Source organism: Rhamphochromis sp. 'chilingali', assembly GCF_963969265.1.
Source record: "Rhamphochromis sp. 'chilingali' genome assembly, chromosome: 17".
Taxonomy (NCBI): Eukaryota; Metazoa; Chordata; class Actinopteri; order Cichliformes; family Cichlidae; genus Rhamphochromis; species Rhamphochromis sp. 'chilingali'.
In genome coordinates, this window is record NC_137944.1 from 34742851 (window position 1) to 34760243 (window position 17393).

At 46.9% G+C, this 17393-nt stretch overlaps 1 protein-coding gene across 2 annotated transcripts in view; it reads left to right on the plus strand.

The window, feature by feature from the left end:
- LOC308385108 (zinc fingers and homeoboxes protein 2-like) overlaps positions 1 to 17393 on the plus strand; it is a 135028-nt gene that overhangs the window by 103400 nt on the left and 14235 nt on the right. For both annotated transcript variants that reach the window (XM_080863877.1, XM_080863878.1), the window contains exons 3-4: positions 10303 to 13585; positions 16846 to 17023. In XM_080863877.1, coding sequence (XP_080720003.1) covers positions 10644 to 13585; positions 16846 to 17020 — 3117 coding nt within the window. In that variant the 5' untranslated portion in view covers positions 10303 to 10643 and the 3' untranslated portion in view covers positions 17021 to 17023. The remainder of the gene's footprint in view (positions 1 to 10302; positions 13586 to 16845; positions 17024 to 17393) is intronic.

Below are 17393 nucleotides of genomic sequence, written 5' to 3' on the forward strand. Positions count from 1 at the left end.
CTTTATTGTTTTTCATGCGCCACGGGGATAATTACCTCGCCGTGGCAGAGGGAAAAAAGCCTGGTAGACCGAATGTGATGGATGATGTCAAACCTTCCAGTAGAAATAACAACTTAAATATTGAAGCACAAACGAGCCGTGATTGGAAACGTTTATGACGACAGTTCCACGTTTTTACAGAAAGAAGTTTCTAAATATTTTTCTGGGTCTAACGAGCCGATTCTTCTTCTGGTTCTTCTTTTGTTCCTTTAAATAAATTCATTTATTCTTCAGTGATTGTTTTAGATTTGTTGACAGTCCCCCACGCTGCTCCTTATGCTTCCCAGAATTCCCACCGGGAATCAGAAATGAAAGTAAAACTCGTGGATTGCGTCTCTGTTGTATTAAATTACCGCGGAGGCCCCGCTGACGTCAGGTCAGGCAGAGAGTTGGCAGCTGAAGAGACGTTAGATCAGTGACGGAGGGATGAATAGATGGATCGATGTCATTCGTGTTGAGCTCTCGAGGTCGACCTTGAGACGCTCAACGATACGAGAGTTTGGCCGGCTCCACGCACATCGCGGTCACGTGACCGAGAGCGCCGTTCCAATCGCCCAGCCAATCACCCGAAACCCAAACTGCACTCAAGGTTCTCTGCCAATGAAAAGACAGCTCTGTTCTCATCAGTGCATCAAATTGCCTCATAAGATCCATCGGTCATTAAGTCTCCGCTTCCATTTAACGCTTCCAAGTTGTCTAATGCTTAACGGGCCTTTTGGCCTTGGGCCGTGCTTCTAAGCGTGGCTCGCGCTCAGCGCTGCTTTTCTGCTCCTTTTGAGTCTGAGGCTCGAATCAGAGCTGCCATTTTCACTTAATTTTACTTTATTCAGTTTTATGAGGTCATGCGATTGGTCCGTTTGTCCAGCTTGTTAAAAGGTTAAAAGGTACAAACGTTAAATGGATTTGACAGGATAAAAGTTCATATACATCTGCAGACTAAGTTTAAAAAAGAATTGATTCCAGATCCGGAGCTGTGCGTGGGCGTGGCTCTTCTGAATAATCAAAGGCATGCATATTGATGTAAGGACAGAGGTTTATCAACTTGTCAGCACTTTGAGTCGAGCAGCTGATGTTCTGAACTTTCAGCTTATTGTTGGGGAAACGACATTAAAGCACAGACATGTACTCTGTGCGCTCGTGAAACTAACCTTTATAAATAACGCACTTTGACCTTTGGCCTGAAAGTAACAAAGCAAAAATAAACGCTCATTTGAGAAGAATAACGGGAGAGGCGCTGCGAGCTCGGCGGGTTGACTCCGGCGCCGCTCTGGCCCACTTTGAGCCGGGGATTGTTGGTTTTATCACCAACTCCTAACTAAGCCTTTCTGTACGTTACACAATACAAAGCAAACCAGAGTGCCCCGCAGTGAACTGGGTTTGGATCGAGGACACTGGTTAATAGGCTTGATGTGACGAAACCTGTGGGCTAACAGTGTTTCAGCAGCTTTACACGTTTTCATGGTCTGAAAACACAAAATTAGTAAATTTGAATTCTGAGCTTTACAGTTCAGGATTTAACAAAGTGACCTGTTCATGTTCGCTTCCAGCACTGGACGCTTGATGGGTGAGTCACAGGAGTTGTCTTTGTATTTTAGAGGTAGAACGTCCGCGGCATACGTTTTTACCCGTAACGTTGCACCGCACGCCCGCATTTACACGAAGTGGATTTCAAATGAAGCAAATAAGGATGTGCTGTCTCTCCAAACGCCACAGTACCAGAATGCATTGCATGCTGACAGATCCTGTGCAAACAGGCCATTACAGTTGAGCTTTACCGCCATCCCGCCGCCCGCCCGTCCGTTGTCAGTATGGCGGTACCTGTGTTTGATTTTGTTAGTGTCACCCAGACGTACTCGCAGCCCTGTTAGGACAGATTATCCTTCGGGCGGGAGTGCTGTTTTCCGTCTGTAATTTCATCATGTCAGTAATTCCTGCAGACTGCAGTAGCGGTGAAACATCTTTTATTGCCTCTCCTGTAAAGGGGCCAGCTAAAATAACCTGAGGTAAAACTAGTCGTGACGTCCTTTCAGTATGTTTCGCAGAACTCTTATATAACACGAGTGAGATTTGGATCTCTATAAGCTTAAGAGAAAGCTGCTGGAAATAGCCTGGCAGCTCTCAGAAGAGCTGGGTCATACTACCAGCTGTGTTAATGATGCATTAGCACCACGAGGTGCCCACACAAAGCCATCCTTTGATCAATCATTTAGCGTCCACACACTTATGTTAAAACACACACACAGAGCTGGCGGTTTTTGTGCTGCATGATGACTGTGTGCCTGAGGGAGGAGGGTCACGGGGACTCTGAAACCAGGACGCTTTTAGTTTCTGAGCGCCGCCGCCGCCTTTAAAGCTCCAAACTTTCAGTCCCCGGTGGTTCTTTCAGCCGCCTCATTTGCATGTTCCTCGCCTGCCTGTTAGTCACCGTACCTGGGAACACAGCGAGCGCGCCGGCAGCAGCGTCTTCCCAAAGGGACCATTAGCATGCCAGGTGTTTCAGATCTGTTAGGCATGTCCTGATCAGTCGGCATCAGTGCTAATAGTGGCCTAATTAAGCTGATTGCTCTGACCACTGTGCAACCAGCTCTTACATTACCCATGTGCTGTAGTCATTCTTATTGGTAGCTTTTATCTATGAACATAACTCGTTATTTTTATTTATCCGTTATCAATGTTTGAACCTTTTATTGTTTTATGTAAAGCACTTTGGTATGCCCAAGGCTTTTAAATGTGCTCTATAAATAAAGATTGTTGTTGTTGTTGTTACATTACACATCAGAGCTGTCCTTTTCCTCATTCTAACAATCGCACTTAACCAACAACTGGAAGTGTTGTGCTTGTCCTACCGCCGCCCCGCTGACCTGCACATGGTCGCATTAATCAACAATCAGAGGGAGAAACCTACGCGCAGGATCAAACGTAGAAACCGGTATCAGACAACTTCAGGCCTGCAGTCACAGCAGGACATGAGGTGTTTCCTCTGATTCGTTTCCACCTCCTGATGATGGTTTTATCCCATCAACAGCTTTCCAAACAAAATAAAACCAGTAAAGAGAATCTAACAGTAACTTTACAGCATAAAACCCTGAAAACTCTCAAAGGGTCCAAAAGAAAATGACTCATAGATTCTTATTGCAAATAAAACAGAAGCATCGTGACCTGATTCGGCCTGTAACCGTTCATGTTAGTGTGAGGGTCACATCTGTGAGGGCCTCAGTAATGCTGAACGATAGACGCAGTTTGCAGGAAACATGAACGTTGTGCTTTTCTGCACGTGCTCCAGCTGTGGGAGCTGTGGAACAGGAAGTATGACCGCACAGACTGTACTCTGTGTTATTTACATTTCCCACTTTGCTTCGTTTTGAAGCACACGAGTCACACTTTGATGTTTTGGAGACCATCCATCCACCCCGGCCTCCTCGTTCATCAATCACACTGCATCATGATTACTGTAGCAGATTATAGTTTTTAATGTACTGCAGCAGGTTGCACCTCCTGAACTTTTGGGTGTTTTTATGCTGTCATCTCATTAGAAATGAGCCTTTTTGTTTCTGGAGGTCGTTTTGAAAAGTTTTATATATTTTTGTCTAAAAACTCAGAGATTTTATCAACTAAACTGAAAATATTAGAGGTTGATCTTTGGTTTGTGAAGTGGAGCTGTACTTGGAGACGTCTCTGTGCCTCATCCTCATGTCGGCTCACGTGTTAAAAACGGCTTCAGAGCTGCTTTGGGGGAAGAAAAAGTCATCTGAGCGAGTCCCCGAAGTCTGTTTTGGTCTCATTATGAATTACAAGCTGCCAGGCCAGCCCTACAGTAGTTTAGATCCCCGCTGATGACAAGACGCCTGCCGGTTCAGTTTGTTTGCAGCTGAGCTTCCTCTGTGCCAAAATGTACATCGCCTCCCTCCCCACGAGCCCTCGCCCCCTCCAGTTTGCCCTTGTTCCAGTAAAACGTCTTTAACCCCTCCTATTAGCACACTGGGCTCCTTCCAATCTGCCTTTCGTCCTCCTAATTTGTCATTTCATTTCCCAAGATATCTCCTCATTATCTTCTCTTTCCTCGCCGACTTGTTTTATGGCTTCCTCGACACCCTTTTCTCTCCAGCACGCCCTTCGCCGCCTCGACGTGCGAGCTGCGATGCAGTCAGTTAGATGGATGGATACAGTTTGCAGTTAGACTGACGGTTTGCCCTTGGCGGAGGTGAAAATCAGATCTTTTTTCCCCCGAACCCTGCTTCACCCCACCGATCGAGTTACTTGGTGTCACTTTCAGAGGAGAGTTCTGTGTCGTGGTGTTTAAACGCAGGGAATCCTGGGAGACTTTGTTGCCTCCGTCTAAAATTGATACTCTAATGTGCACCAATTAAAGGAGGGAACAAAGGTTTGCTTGTTTTTGATTGAGGAAAAACTCACCTGCCTCTCAAAAGGACAATTTGCCGCTTCCTGCAATTTGCAAATCACTGTTGTCACTGCTGCAGTTTTATTATTTCCTCAATAATTACGAAGCACTGCCGTGCTCCAAACAATCCCCTGCACACAAATACTGTACGAGTAATTACAAGCATGCACGGAGGCGAGCTCAGCCCAATAAAATGGGACGCAGCCAAGCGGCATATGACTCCCCTCGTCAGAAGTTGGCCCGGAGTCCTCGAGGCCGACCCAGTGATGCAGCAAAACATGACACTGCTGAGCTCTGTTTTTTTTACTTTTCTTTTTTCTTTTTTGCGAGCTGGCAGCCGCAGCGCTCTTCCTCGTCGACGGGAAGCGAGGCTGCCATCGCTGCTCGGATGAAAAGCTCGGGCCTGCAGCTCCGTCTGCCTCTACACTTCTTACTTTCCCTCGTCCAATCTGTTTTCTCCAGCTCTGTTTTCCCTCTCTGTCGCCCCTTTTCTCTCCTTCCATCCGTCTCATTTCTCTCTCCTCCCACACTCTCGTGTCCTTTCTCTCAACCTCTTTACTGCTAAGCACTCGCGCTTTCTTCCCTTCTTTTGTTTTTTTGGCTCCTACACACTCGTCTTCCTATACATGCACTCCCTGCTCTGTTCTCTCCAACTCCTCCCACACTCTTCTTTTTGTTTTATCTCCTTTACCGTCTCCCTCCCTCTTTTCCCACTTCACCTCTGGCAGCAGCTGGGTCTCTGGCCAAGTATTTTAAGCAAACGCACAAGGAGAGAGGATCTGAAAGGAGATTGAAGTATTTGCTAGAATTTGGCCCGTATTAGGGCTGCGTATTGATTGCTTTATTGGGTTATTAGTGCACCGTTTCCTGGAGTGCCTTTTAAGAGCAGCTTAACTCCCATTTTAGCGTAAACGCGCACCTGGGCATCTCTAAAAGCTGTGATCAGCTGCTTGCTCTCACAGGTTAGGGCGGACCGATGCTGCAGCAGGTTATCCTCCGTGTCTGGAAATGTGGGTGTGGCTCAGATTGGAGCGTTGCAGTTTGTGTGGGTGTAAAGAGCAACAGAGCGTTTCTGCAGCCTCTCTTTGAAGGTTACTGGATGTATTTCTGCGTTAAACTATAAAATCCTAATTTAATGGACACAAAGTGTTTAATCAAGCCTCATTAAATAACATGTAAGTGCAACTCGCCTTTAAAGCAGGGGTGAGCTGGCTGGGTCAGTAAAACGATGCACGATGCAAATATTCCAAATTTTTTCCCGTTGAGCGTAAATAAATGTGTCTCCTGAAGCGGAGCCAAGATTTTATAAAAGCTGGAAGCAGGTGAAAAACAACCGCTGCCACGCTCGGTTTAAAATTAGCCAGACGACAGGTTGTTGGATTATTTTTCTCATTTAATGAGCATTTCATTAGCAAACAGATGACGAACGGCACGAGATGTCTGTAGAAAAACGTTTCTCCAGCCTCATTAAACTCACGTTACAGTTTGGGATCCTGTGAAACGCTCAGATACGTCCGCGAGGCCTGAACCGGACACTTCAGCGTGTTCGACCCCCTGTTTTAGAGTCTCTCCCGTGCCCCACGCCAGACTTTTGTATGGTTATGTTTTTACATCCTTCACTGCATCTTCCCTTCAGATGCAGGGTCGGTGGTTCAGTCATCATTGGTGCCGCACGGCGTGAAGGTCCTGGGTTTGAGTCCCGGCTGAGGCTCTCTCCTCGTGCCTGTGTGGGTTTCTTTTCACAGAGGAAACACTGTGGATGTGTGGGCGGAGATGGCTGGTAGAGAAGTGTCGCGGCGAAGCAGGAAGTAAACGGTGATGTGGCGTTCGGCTCGTTTCCAGCTCCGTGTTTTCAGTCTCAGACTGAGCCACGTCTCTTACGCTGGGACCTGGTACAGCGCTTTGGTCCATTAAGCTAATATTCTTCTGATTGGTCGCCCCTCTTAAACGGTGGGTGGGGCTTCTGTGGCTGAGATGACCATAGTAGAAGTCCTCACACAGACTTCACTGATAATTGAGCACCAACACAGATTTAAATCGGGAGAAGCAGAACGGGCCTGCCCTTTACTCCTATCAGTCATTTTTAAATCATTTCCAAGTGAAACTTTTTAAACTCGTGAACTCTGCGGTACTCGGGCGCTACAGGCTACAGGTCCTCACAGGCCCCTGTGGTTACCCAGTAACCGAGACCTGACCCAGGGACTTGAGTTGGGCTGGGTCCAAAACCATATTCAGTCTAATCAGGTTGCGCGGGGTCGGGTCATGCTGTGCTGCAGCAGGTTTTAGAGGCAGACGGAGGGAGGAGGTGGACTCTGGATTGCATCTATTCGCCCCGCGGTGCGTTCGGTTCTTTCCAACGAGGTTTGGGACTGAAATTTTGAACTCCTCGAGGCGAGCGCGTCGGACACGTTTGGGTTCGAGTCGTTTTTTTATGAATTGATTGTCGGTGTTTTTATGCTCGTTGTTTGAGGAAACGCCATTAGCCGAAGCGTGCAATAAGCAGCAATGTAAATGCATGAGATTTATAATAACATAGGATTAGTTCAGTCTCATTGCACAGTGCAACAATTCAGACGGGCTCTGGATACTCTGCAGCTATAAAATGTGTCTCCCGTGCAGGCGATGAGAAGCTGATCAAGGCTGCGAGAGCATGAAATATGTCCAGCATTAAGTGACACATGGGACAAATAACAGCTTGCCCAATACTAATTAAGTGTTGAAGTACCCATTTTTTTCCCTGGCAAATGTGTTTTTCCCCCAACTGATTGGGGCACCTTTTCAAAGCTTCAACTTTCCTGATAGAAAGTGCACCAAAACCTCATTTTATTATCCGTTAAAATTTTACTGTCAAATGGAAATGTTTTCGTCGTCCTCTCATCTCTCTCGTTCTCTTCATCTGCTTTCGATTGTGCCTCTTACTCTCTGTTCCTCTGCTCTCTGCTTATCTTTCCCCGTCTCCCTTTTTCTTCCTCCTGAAACACTCTGTTGTCCCTTTCCTCTCCTCCTCCTCCTCCTCCTCCTTTATGTTTATCTGCCTTCTTTTCTCGCTCTTCTTCTCCTCCATTCTTTCGCCGCCGTCTCTCTCTTTCTGTCTGCCAGGCCATGGCCTAGTTAAAACGTCTTCTGCTTTGTGCCTGTTCTCTTTCATTAGCTTGGAAGTTTTCAGACTCTCCCTTCTTTCTTTTTCCCCTTATCTCTGCGCGCCTTCGCCATTCTCTCTCCTCTCTCTCCTCCCATTTACCTGCTTTTTTCCTTTTGTCCTCCTTTTATTATTGCACTCTTCTGTATTTATTCACACCTATCTTCCTCTCTCTCCCCGTCTGTTTTTACCTCACTTTCTCCGTTCCATTGTGTGGATGATAGCTGTCAGGAGATCTCATCACTGAGTCTCTCTTATTACATGATTACAGGGTAATTATCCTGTGAAGTTGTCTTTGCCCGAATCTATGAAAGGCGCTTAATGTCTTTTTAATGGGGTTTGGAGTTTGGAGACTTTTTTTTGTCTTTTGTAGTTGCCGTGGACGTCTTCAATTTATCGCATTTACATGTGATTGGCCTGGAACGGCGTGTCCTGATTAAGTGGCACTCTGATTCATCATAATTTTCGAGTGTGGCGTCTCGAGTTGTCAGCCGGACTTCCTTTATTTTTAACTTCTGGCCTTCTGGTGTTGTCAGCAAACGCTGTCGCCTGCCAGGGCCTGATTAGACCGGACCCGACGGAGCCAGTGCGATGCTAAGATGAGCGCCAACAGGCCTGACAGACCTGGCTCGGACATTACAGGAAAGGAGACGCAAAATATCACGTCGCTAATTAAGCTTGGAACCTCCCATCTTTGGATGGGGAGTTACAAAATGATCAGATCTGCTCCAGAGGGTTTCGCCATGACTTGTGGGCAGTAAAAATGGCTGACTTTGTTTCCCTAACATGGTTATAGGTACTCTTCATACGGGAATGCTTGAAATTATTAGCCTTGCAGAGCCTGCGAGAAGCATCTAGAGGTCAGTAGAGTAGTAATTACGCTCTCTAGTAACCATAGGAGCAAGTAATAAGTCCCTGTTTGAATTACAGATGTATGGGAAAAATCAACATCTAGGCCTGATAGTGCCATAAACCTGCGTTCTTTCTTTTGGCCCGCAGGGGGCGACTCCTCTATCCTGTGGCCCTCGGCTCACTTGATCTGCGGCCTCAGTAACACTTTCCTGATGAGTTTGTGGTCTCCGGCGCTAGTTTCATGTCTCGCTGAACAAACATTAACCTCGTAAAGTTTTTGTCCCATTCCAGTAAAAACTTAACGGGCCTACCGTCTGACTGTCAGGTGTGTGGCCACGGCAAACATTAAGACCGGACTTTAATAACCGATAGGTGACTACATCCATGCATGTTAGAGAAAACACTAGCATGGACCGTTCCAAGTTCTCCATGTGCAAAAAAGCAAAATAAAAGTTTTCCCGTCCTTCCCATGGCTGGACTTAATTTTCTTTGTGTAAGCTTTCATCAGTCTGCATGCTTTGGGACTTTGTGGTGGTAGTTTTTAAGTTTAGCCCTGGCAGATTCACAGTGACAGCTTTCCCAGCTCTCCGGATAACTATTGATGAAAACTTGACTTTAGAAAAGGGTCAGGCCTTTAGTGTCCAGTCTATGGACTACACAGTTCTAGATAGAGTCTGTTTACGGTCGACAAATCCAGAAACCTGTTGTGTATTTAAACCACCCGTCATCAGCATAAACAGCTGTTTGACGCTGGTAGGCAGCGTCTCTGGTTTGCAGTGCTGACTTTGTGGGTTTAGCTCGGTCTGGCTGCAACAATTATATACTTAATATAAGATGATTCAACCAACGAGCAAGTGTGTCCTACAACTCGTTTTTTTTCCTCATGCAATCATAAAACTTTGGTTCAGAGGACATTTTTCACTGTGCACTCGGTCAGTTTCAAACTTTAGTCGAGGTGTCCGTATTTTAGCCACTGGGGATCTGGACAGCAGGCGGTAACGCTGATGTTTGAGCCGTTTCCAGTTCATGGCAGGTCTGTTCGGACCAACCAGAGCAGCTTTCACCCTCTCAGCTCAGGGTGAAAGTTTGGATAGTTTTTCAGACCTTGGCACAGTAGCTGCACTTCCTGAGAAGAAACAGTGGATTGAACGGATGATCTTGGAACATGCAGTCCTTTAGAAACGACTCCAAGATATCCCTGACTTATCTAAGCTCCCCAGATTTTCACATGTCGCCGTGCATCAGTCAGTCGAACGATTTCCCTTTATGTGTTGGCACAGAGACTCGACCGTGGCTGGTTAGGACATCTAAGTGGGTGTATAAATGTTCTTGACCTCGTATATATTATTTTCACCCTGTGTTTATTTCAGGAAATCTAAAATAAATTAAAACTTGTTCACTAAATTATTGAGTTTGTTTCTTTTTCTCATAATCTTAGAGGTTGTGAAATAATTCAGCTCCAGAAAAAGTTCTCAGAAATTGTGAAATATGAAAGCATTACTAAAACATTCATGTCCAAGATGATAAACTTTTGATTAAAACTGTATCCCTATAAGTGATTCTCTCCACTCTTTTTTCCTGTTCCTGTGCTGATTTCACCTCAAACAAAGGATGTTTCATCAAAAAGGCTTGTTTACCAAAGTGCAGATTATCTAGTTTTCCCCTCTTTCTTTCATTGCCCATCATGCACTTTCCCTGTTGTTTATCCTGTTTGGAGTGAACATCAGACACAAACATTATTATAGTGACGTCTTTCTCTCTCCGACATGTTTTTCTCAGATTTTTAGCCCTTTCTAAGTGGCTTCCTCACAGCTCACTGAACACAAACAGTATTAATGTGTCATTTTCTCTCTTTGTCTTCGTCCCCGTGCAGCTTGAACGCCGCTGCTGTCTGTGATGCCCTCCCATGACGCCGAGGTCGGTAGCTGACACTGCCAGTGAGCGGGAGACGCCACTGCACAACCGGTCCTGGGCCAGCGCCGTCAGCCGGTTCTCGCCCTCCCTCTCACACACTGGAGACTCCACATCCAACCGCCTACCACTTTCCACAACCACCTGCTCCGTTCCGCCCCAGTAAAGACCCCCCAACGCAGACACGCTGACGTCCTCGACCAGCACCAGCAGCAGCAGCAGCAGCAGCCAAAAACAATATCGTCAACACAATCAGCAACACCAGCACCACCATCATCACCAGCAGCAGCAGCAGCCGCAATCATGTCCAGTCGTAGAAAGTCCTCCACCCCCTGCATGGTCCGGGTCATCAGCGACCTGCCTGATGAACAAGATGACCCGGAGGAGGTGATGGACATGGAAATATTGGCAAGCAAAGATGTGAGAGAAAATGAACCACCTGAATCTGCGAAAAAGAGTCAAAACCTCATGAAGGATAATGGAGATAATCCAGACCGGAAGGCATTTCCAAAACACTTAGACAAAGAGCAGCAGTCTGGATGTGAAGATCACCCCCCTGTCATCGAAGATGTAGAAGCCAGAGGGGGGAAGGACAAAGAAGCGCCAGAATCAGACCCGGTGTCCCAGAAGAAGCAGGGAAGAGGTTACGAGTGCAAATACTGCCCGTTTTCGACGCAGAACCTGAATGACTTCAAAGAACACGTGGACTCGAGCCATCCTAACGTCATTCTAAATCCACTGTACCTCTGTGCTGTCTGCAACTTCAACACCAAGAAGTTTGACTCGCTCACAGAGCACAACGAGAGCCGGCACCCAGGTGAGACGAACTTCAAGTTCAAGAGGATAAAAATGAACAATCAGACTATCTTAGAGCAGACAATCGAAGGCAAGGACAATTCAGCTGAATGCGACGTGACAAATGAAAAAGGTGAAAGCCACAGTAGCTCTGTGTTTCCACCTTGCATATCTACCACAGTGAAATCTCCGGGTAGTGTGCACACGCTCTTTGGAGGGAGCGAACTGAAAAGCCAGCTGGACGGTTTGATCCAGAAGGACCAAATCACAGCAGTGAACATCAACGGAACAGTCATCATCCCTGAACCCACCATCGTCCAAGGGCTCTCCCATGTCACCCCAATGCTCCAGCGTCCACCCAACTTTAACTCTGTACCAAAAATAGCCGTTCCCTTGAACACCACCAAATATAACCCTTCTTTAGACAACAACCTGACGCTGATCGCCTCCTTTAATAAATTCCCATACCCAACGCATGCTGAGCTGTCATGGCTTACAGCTGCCTCCAAGCACCCGGAGGAACAGATCAAAGTCTGGTTCACTACCCAGCGGCTGAAGCAAGGTATCACTTGGTCCCCAGAAGAGGTGGAGGAAGCCAGGAAGAAAATGTTTAATGGCTCCATCCCTCCTGCTCATCACACGTTCACCGTCTTGCCTACAAGCCCCATCTCTCGGCCGTCTGCCAAAGCCTCACAGCAGCCCATCGTCCACACGACAGTCGAGCATCTCGGTCACGTCCGGACGACTGCGCCCAATGGGCTAACTGTAGTCACCACAAACTCCCCGGCAGGCTCTAGCCACTCCCTTAAGCGACCCCTGCCGACACAGCTGTCAACAGTGTTTGAGTCCAAGCGACCCATCATGGCAGTGGCGCCCCACTCTGGTGACCCTAAAGACAAGGTCCTAATGGCTCCTCCCCCACCACCTCCTCCCCCAAAAGGCCGCCTCCCAATGGCTCCACCTCTTGTTCCCGTGGAGATGAAAAGACCTGTAGCAGTTCCTCTGGTTACCACAGAGATGAAGAGGTCATCCGCTGCTGTGCCTTTAATGCCACCGCCTCCATCGTTGTCATCATCATCTTTGTCTTCCAAAGGGAAGATTCTCTCGGCGTCAGGAAATCCCAAAACAAAGCCGGTGGTGTCTCTGCCCTCCATAGTCTTTCCAGAGTCGTTAACAAGGCCAATGATTGCCCCCCCACCAATCTCTGTCTCTCCGTTCAGAAACAGTTTACTTATTCCCCGTACCGTGCCCGTCCCTTCCAAAGAAAAACACCCCAGTTCTCACAATTTGCCAGCTTCTGATTTAAATTTGCCGAACTCCCCTCCGCTCATTACTTCACAGGTAAGGAGGCCGACAATTATCCAGTCCATCCGTGCTCCAGCTAAAGCTCCATCCCAGATTTCAGCGTTCTCCTTGGATGGCAAGAAATTAAAAGAGCAGCAAGGAGTGGAGCTGAAAGCCAGCTACCCCAGAGGAGACAAGGTAGTCAGTCCTCTGCCAGAGGCCAATGGAACGTCTCGAATGGACGGGAAATGGCCCTTTGATCAGACCTCTCCTGGTCACAATAATGGAATCTTACATTTGGACGGTGGGGACATCCCAGCAGTACCAAAACCAGATTTTCAACATAAGTCCTCGGTGCTGACCCAGTTCCCCTTGCTGGAGAGGATGAAAGGAAAAACGGCAAAACAACTGAAGATCTTGGAGGAGAACTTCTTGCGGAACAGCTTTCCTACACACAGCGACGTGGATAATCTGTCGGCCATAACCCGCCTGTCTCATCAGGAAATCGACAGCTGGTTTGCAGAGCGCCGCGCGCTTCGTGACAACCTGGAGCAAGCCCTTCTGAACTCCATGGGCACTAAAAGGATGGGCGGCAATGGCATTGGTGCCATCACTGAGAAACAGCTACATCAGCACCAAGCACTGCAACTGAATGGGATTCACAAACCAAGCACCGGTGTAGGCCTCCTTAAAAGCCCTCCACCAACTTCACACCCCCTGTCCATGATTGCTCCTGGCACCATTGCACCTTCCGTCCCCAATCTGAATTCCTGCTCAGTGCCTCCAGACGGCCGATCCCTGGCGCTCCTCAAGGACGATTTTGCTCAAACGCGGTGGCCTTCCCCTGAGGAGTTCAGCCAGCTGGAGGGTCGGACAGGACTGGCTCGCGGAGAACTGGCCCGCTGGTTCACCGATAGTCGGCTGCAGAGCGGCAGCATGGACTTGGCAGAACTTTTTCACAACAATGGCGTGAATGGAGGACAGGGGCTGCCTATGTGTTCCCCTGAAAACATTCCACCCAGCATCATCCAGCGCTGTCAGGAAGGAGCCGTAACAAACAACAACAGTAAGGTGCTGGAGGTTGAGATGGGCTGGCTGATGGACCAGCGCACCAACAGCCTCAACAATCAACAGCACGATGAGCTCCAAGACCAGTTTGCTGGCAGGTACTTAATTCACAGTTCTTTACTTTGACATGTTTTCTGTTTAGAAGAAATACACAGAATATAAAGTGGTTTTCCTCATACAGTCCAAGAGATGGCCTTATGGGTAGGGTTAACTAGGTTTTAGCCACATGCTAAACAATCATAGATTCAGAAATGAGAAGATGTTTGCTTTTAAAAGTTATTTTAAATTATATTTTAAGAGTTCCATTTGGGTTTGCCAAATAGGTCAAATAAATAATTGAAAGGCAATCTGTTGTTAGCGGTTAGCCTCTTAGTCACCTCCAGACCTGGACCACTACAGACAATGGATTAATAATAATGGAGTGGATTTCTATAGCGCTTTTCAAGGCACCCAAAGCGCTTTACAATGCCACATTTCATTCACTCTCACATTCACACACTGGTGGAGGCAGCTACAGTTGTAGCCACAGCTGCCCTGGGGCAGACTGACAGAAGCCAGGCTGCCATATCGCGCCATCGGCCCCTCTGGCCATCACCAGTAGGCAAGTAGGGTAAACAGGGACACAACGACCAGGACAGAGAGCCCAGGGATCGAACCGGCGACCTTCCGGTTACAGATGCGATTCCCAACCCCCTGAACCACGGTCACCCTTTCATTCAGACCCATCCATGGTTAGGGTAGGGTTTTATTTTAACCTCATGCTGAATAGGCAAATTTTCAGAAACCTAAGTTAAAAATTTTGGAAGGATTTTTTTATGAAAAGCATTTTCATTTGCTGTGGATGTCAACCTTATGAGGTATCGTCTAAGTACCACTAATTTTGAAAGTTGAAACTTTACCAGCTAAGAGTCCATGGTTTATTTCCCCTTGACGACTTTCGGTTCACGTTTTGCCGGATAGTACGTTTCAATCCACTGGTAGCCACTGGTCGTAAGTGGAAAGGTGTGTATTTTGCAAGCATTCGCGAGGCTTTGATGGAATATGCTAGCATCAAATTGGTCACAAAGAGGTCCACAGTGCTGCACTGAAAACCTCCTTAGAATTGTTTTGGTCTCTAACAGGTTGCTGCAGTTGTCTGTAATTTGCATGGAAGCCACAGACTTGTCTGTAAACATTTACCAGTTGGTGGCTTCCCTACAGACCGGCCTGCAGGCCTGTGTAATGAATGTTGAAACCCTTTGTTTAACCAGTCATGCAGGCAGATAAAATTACTGTGAAATGTTTACGATTACATTTTTACATAAAGCAAACAATCAGAATAAAGAAAACTAAACTGTTAATGGAATTTAAGCTGCATGTCGTTCTCCATTTATCTGCCCTCGTTTGATCTACAAGAAGGTTTTAAAGGTTTTAAAGCGGAGTGATGGCTATCATGATTCAGCATCAACAAGTTAATCAAGACATCAATACGAGTCTGTGAAAACACAAAGAAGGAGACGCTCAGTCTCAGCCCGGTGTGTCGATCAGAGATGTGATTTAAGGTTTCAGTCTTACATTTGAGAAGCGCTTTGATTCGGTGAGAACAGGATGAAGATATAATGTGGAAGTTTTTCTGCTTTTGCTTTTTTACTGAAATGTTTTTAAAAGCAGGTCATGTAGTGAAGGACTCTTACAATGCTGCGTAAGTATATGTAAAGTGACTGAATAATTTGCCACAATTGGCAGAGAAACTGCAAATTAAGCCCTGAAATCACGGATACGTAGTCCTACACTGACAGCTGCTGACAGCCCTCTATAATTCCCCCGTTTCTCAGTGTGACCACCTCCTTTATTATGTAGATGAAATGATGGAAATGAAAATAATTTTTCATAAAGAGTCGAGTCAATCTTATTCCTATATCCCAGTCACCAAATTCCACCTCGCTCCTTCGCTTCTCCTCGATAATTCGTGCAGTCAGTGTTTACCGAACTGCACCCCTGGTACTTTCAGCACCGTTTTCTACCCACTGGCACCTTTTGTGGTGACCTGTGCAGCCAAAGTAAATTTGCCCTTCCCCTCGGCGGGCTTGTGCTGCTGTTTTCTAGTTGCCACATTAACATTGTTTTCAGGACATTAACCTACAAATCTACATGACTCTATTTAGTCTGCCTCTCCTTCAAGGAGCTTGGGACATGTTTGGCCAAATAACACAGCCATTACGTTGGAAACCAATATCTCCACTATAATTTGGGCAAGCCTTTTATTCTTCCCGTGAGCCTGCTCCGGGTTTCTGGCTCAGCCTTTGAAAACACCACGGCGTGAACCTGCACTGACAGCACACTCGAATCCTTCTGGCTGCTGTTTATTTCATAAACTCTGCAACAAAGCGCGCCGAGTGACGTGCGACGTACAGCCGAACAATGCAGAGCGATAAAGGAAACTGTCAGCGGCGCTCAGATGGGAGTTCGGGGTTAATCGCGTTCTTTTATTTGCCGATGTAAAGCCTGATTTAAAGCACGAACGCGCAGCTCGTCTCAGTGTTTCCGTGGCTGTGACAGAGGCTCGTCATGTGTGGGTTCGCTCTGTTTCCACAGAATTTCCTCCTTCAGTTTTAAATTATTGCGGTGATTAGTTTCTCCTCGTTATAATTAAAAACGCTCCACTTATGACCCACTCGCGTTAAATACGATTGTGCACAATCACCTCAGTGGCATCTCAAAAAACCTGATTGACAGTTCTTGTTGGTGCTGAAGGACAAACGACTGATTTTTAGTCCAGTTTCTTTGTGTGGGCTGCTCGCACTTTCACCTTTCTTTCATGTTTGCTTCACGTGTGGCTGCTCGTCACTGAGACACTGGAACTAAAACACTTAGTTTCCTTTAACAGCTTCAGGCTGTTTTTAATGACGAGAAAATCTAAACCTTCAACAATCTTAGGCCCAGGACGGCATTTATGCTTCCCCTCCCATTAATTTCACATTTTTACCTCACCGTTAATTATTTTTTAATCTTTTTTTATTGTTTTATTTATCTTGAACAGACAGCATCATTATAGGACTGGTCGTCACTACGTGACTCTAACGAGACGGGTGAAAACAGCGACAGGAGCCCTGTCTTCAGGGCTACAGAGAAAATTATTCTGAAAAATGTCTGCGTTGGTTTTTCTCAGATGTGAAGTGCAGATGATAACTAAGAGTAACACTGAACACAGGTTTTAACTGCTGGCTGCACCAAAGCGTCCCCAGCAGAGCTCTGTGGGCACTCGTTAAACTCCTAAAGCGTCCGTGATCCCACATCAGTCGACTCGCTCGCTGTTTAAAATGTTAAAATGTATTTCCTGCTATGTGTTCCATCTAACGTGACGCTCTCGGTCCGACAGACTGAGGCAGCAGAGCGTGGCGGAGCTGAAGAACGGGGGACAGAACGGGGGCGTCCTCGGAGGAGTGCGGGAGGTGTTCGGGACCTGGCTGGAGGACTCGAGGCGAGGGCGGGAGCTGCTCGTGGACAGAGAGAAGAAGATGGCGGAGGACGCGTCTGGGAGGCTGACCGGATAAACGGTGAGTTTGAGTTTCGGCGTGTTTCGGTGTCAGCAGCTGTCCTTGGATCCGCGGGCCTCGCTGAGCCTGTGAGGTTCGTTTCATCGATGCTTCGTGTTTTATTTGTGCTCCTGCTCGCCGATCAGAGGATGCTGCTGAAATGCTCCAGAGTCATTTCTGAAATGTTTGAGTTCAGCGACAGCAGACGGCCGCTGAACGGTGCATTCACGGCAGAAAGTATTTAGCGCGTGTTATAAGGGCAGCGTTTTTTAATTAAACCTGTAACTGAATTGCATTCACTGGCAATAAAAGTGCTATTTCTTAGTTAAATGATTAATCACTTATTTTAGAAAATGCCAGAAATGACAAATGACCTCCTTTCAAGCAATTA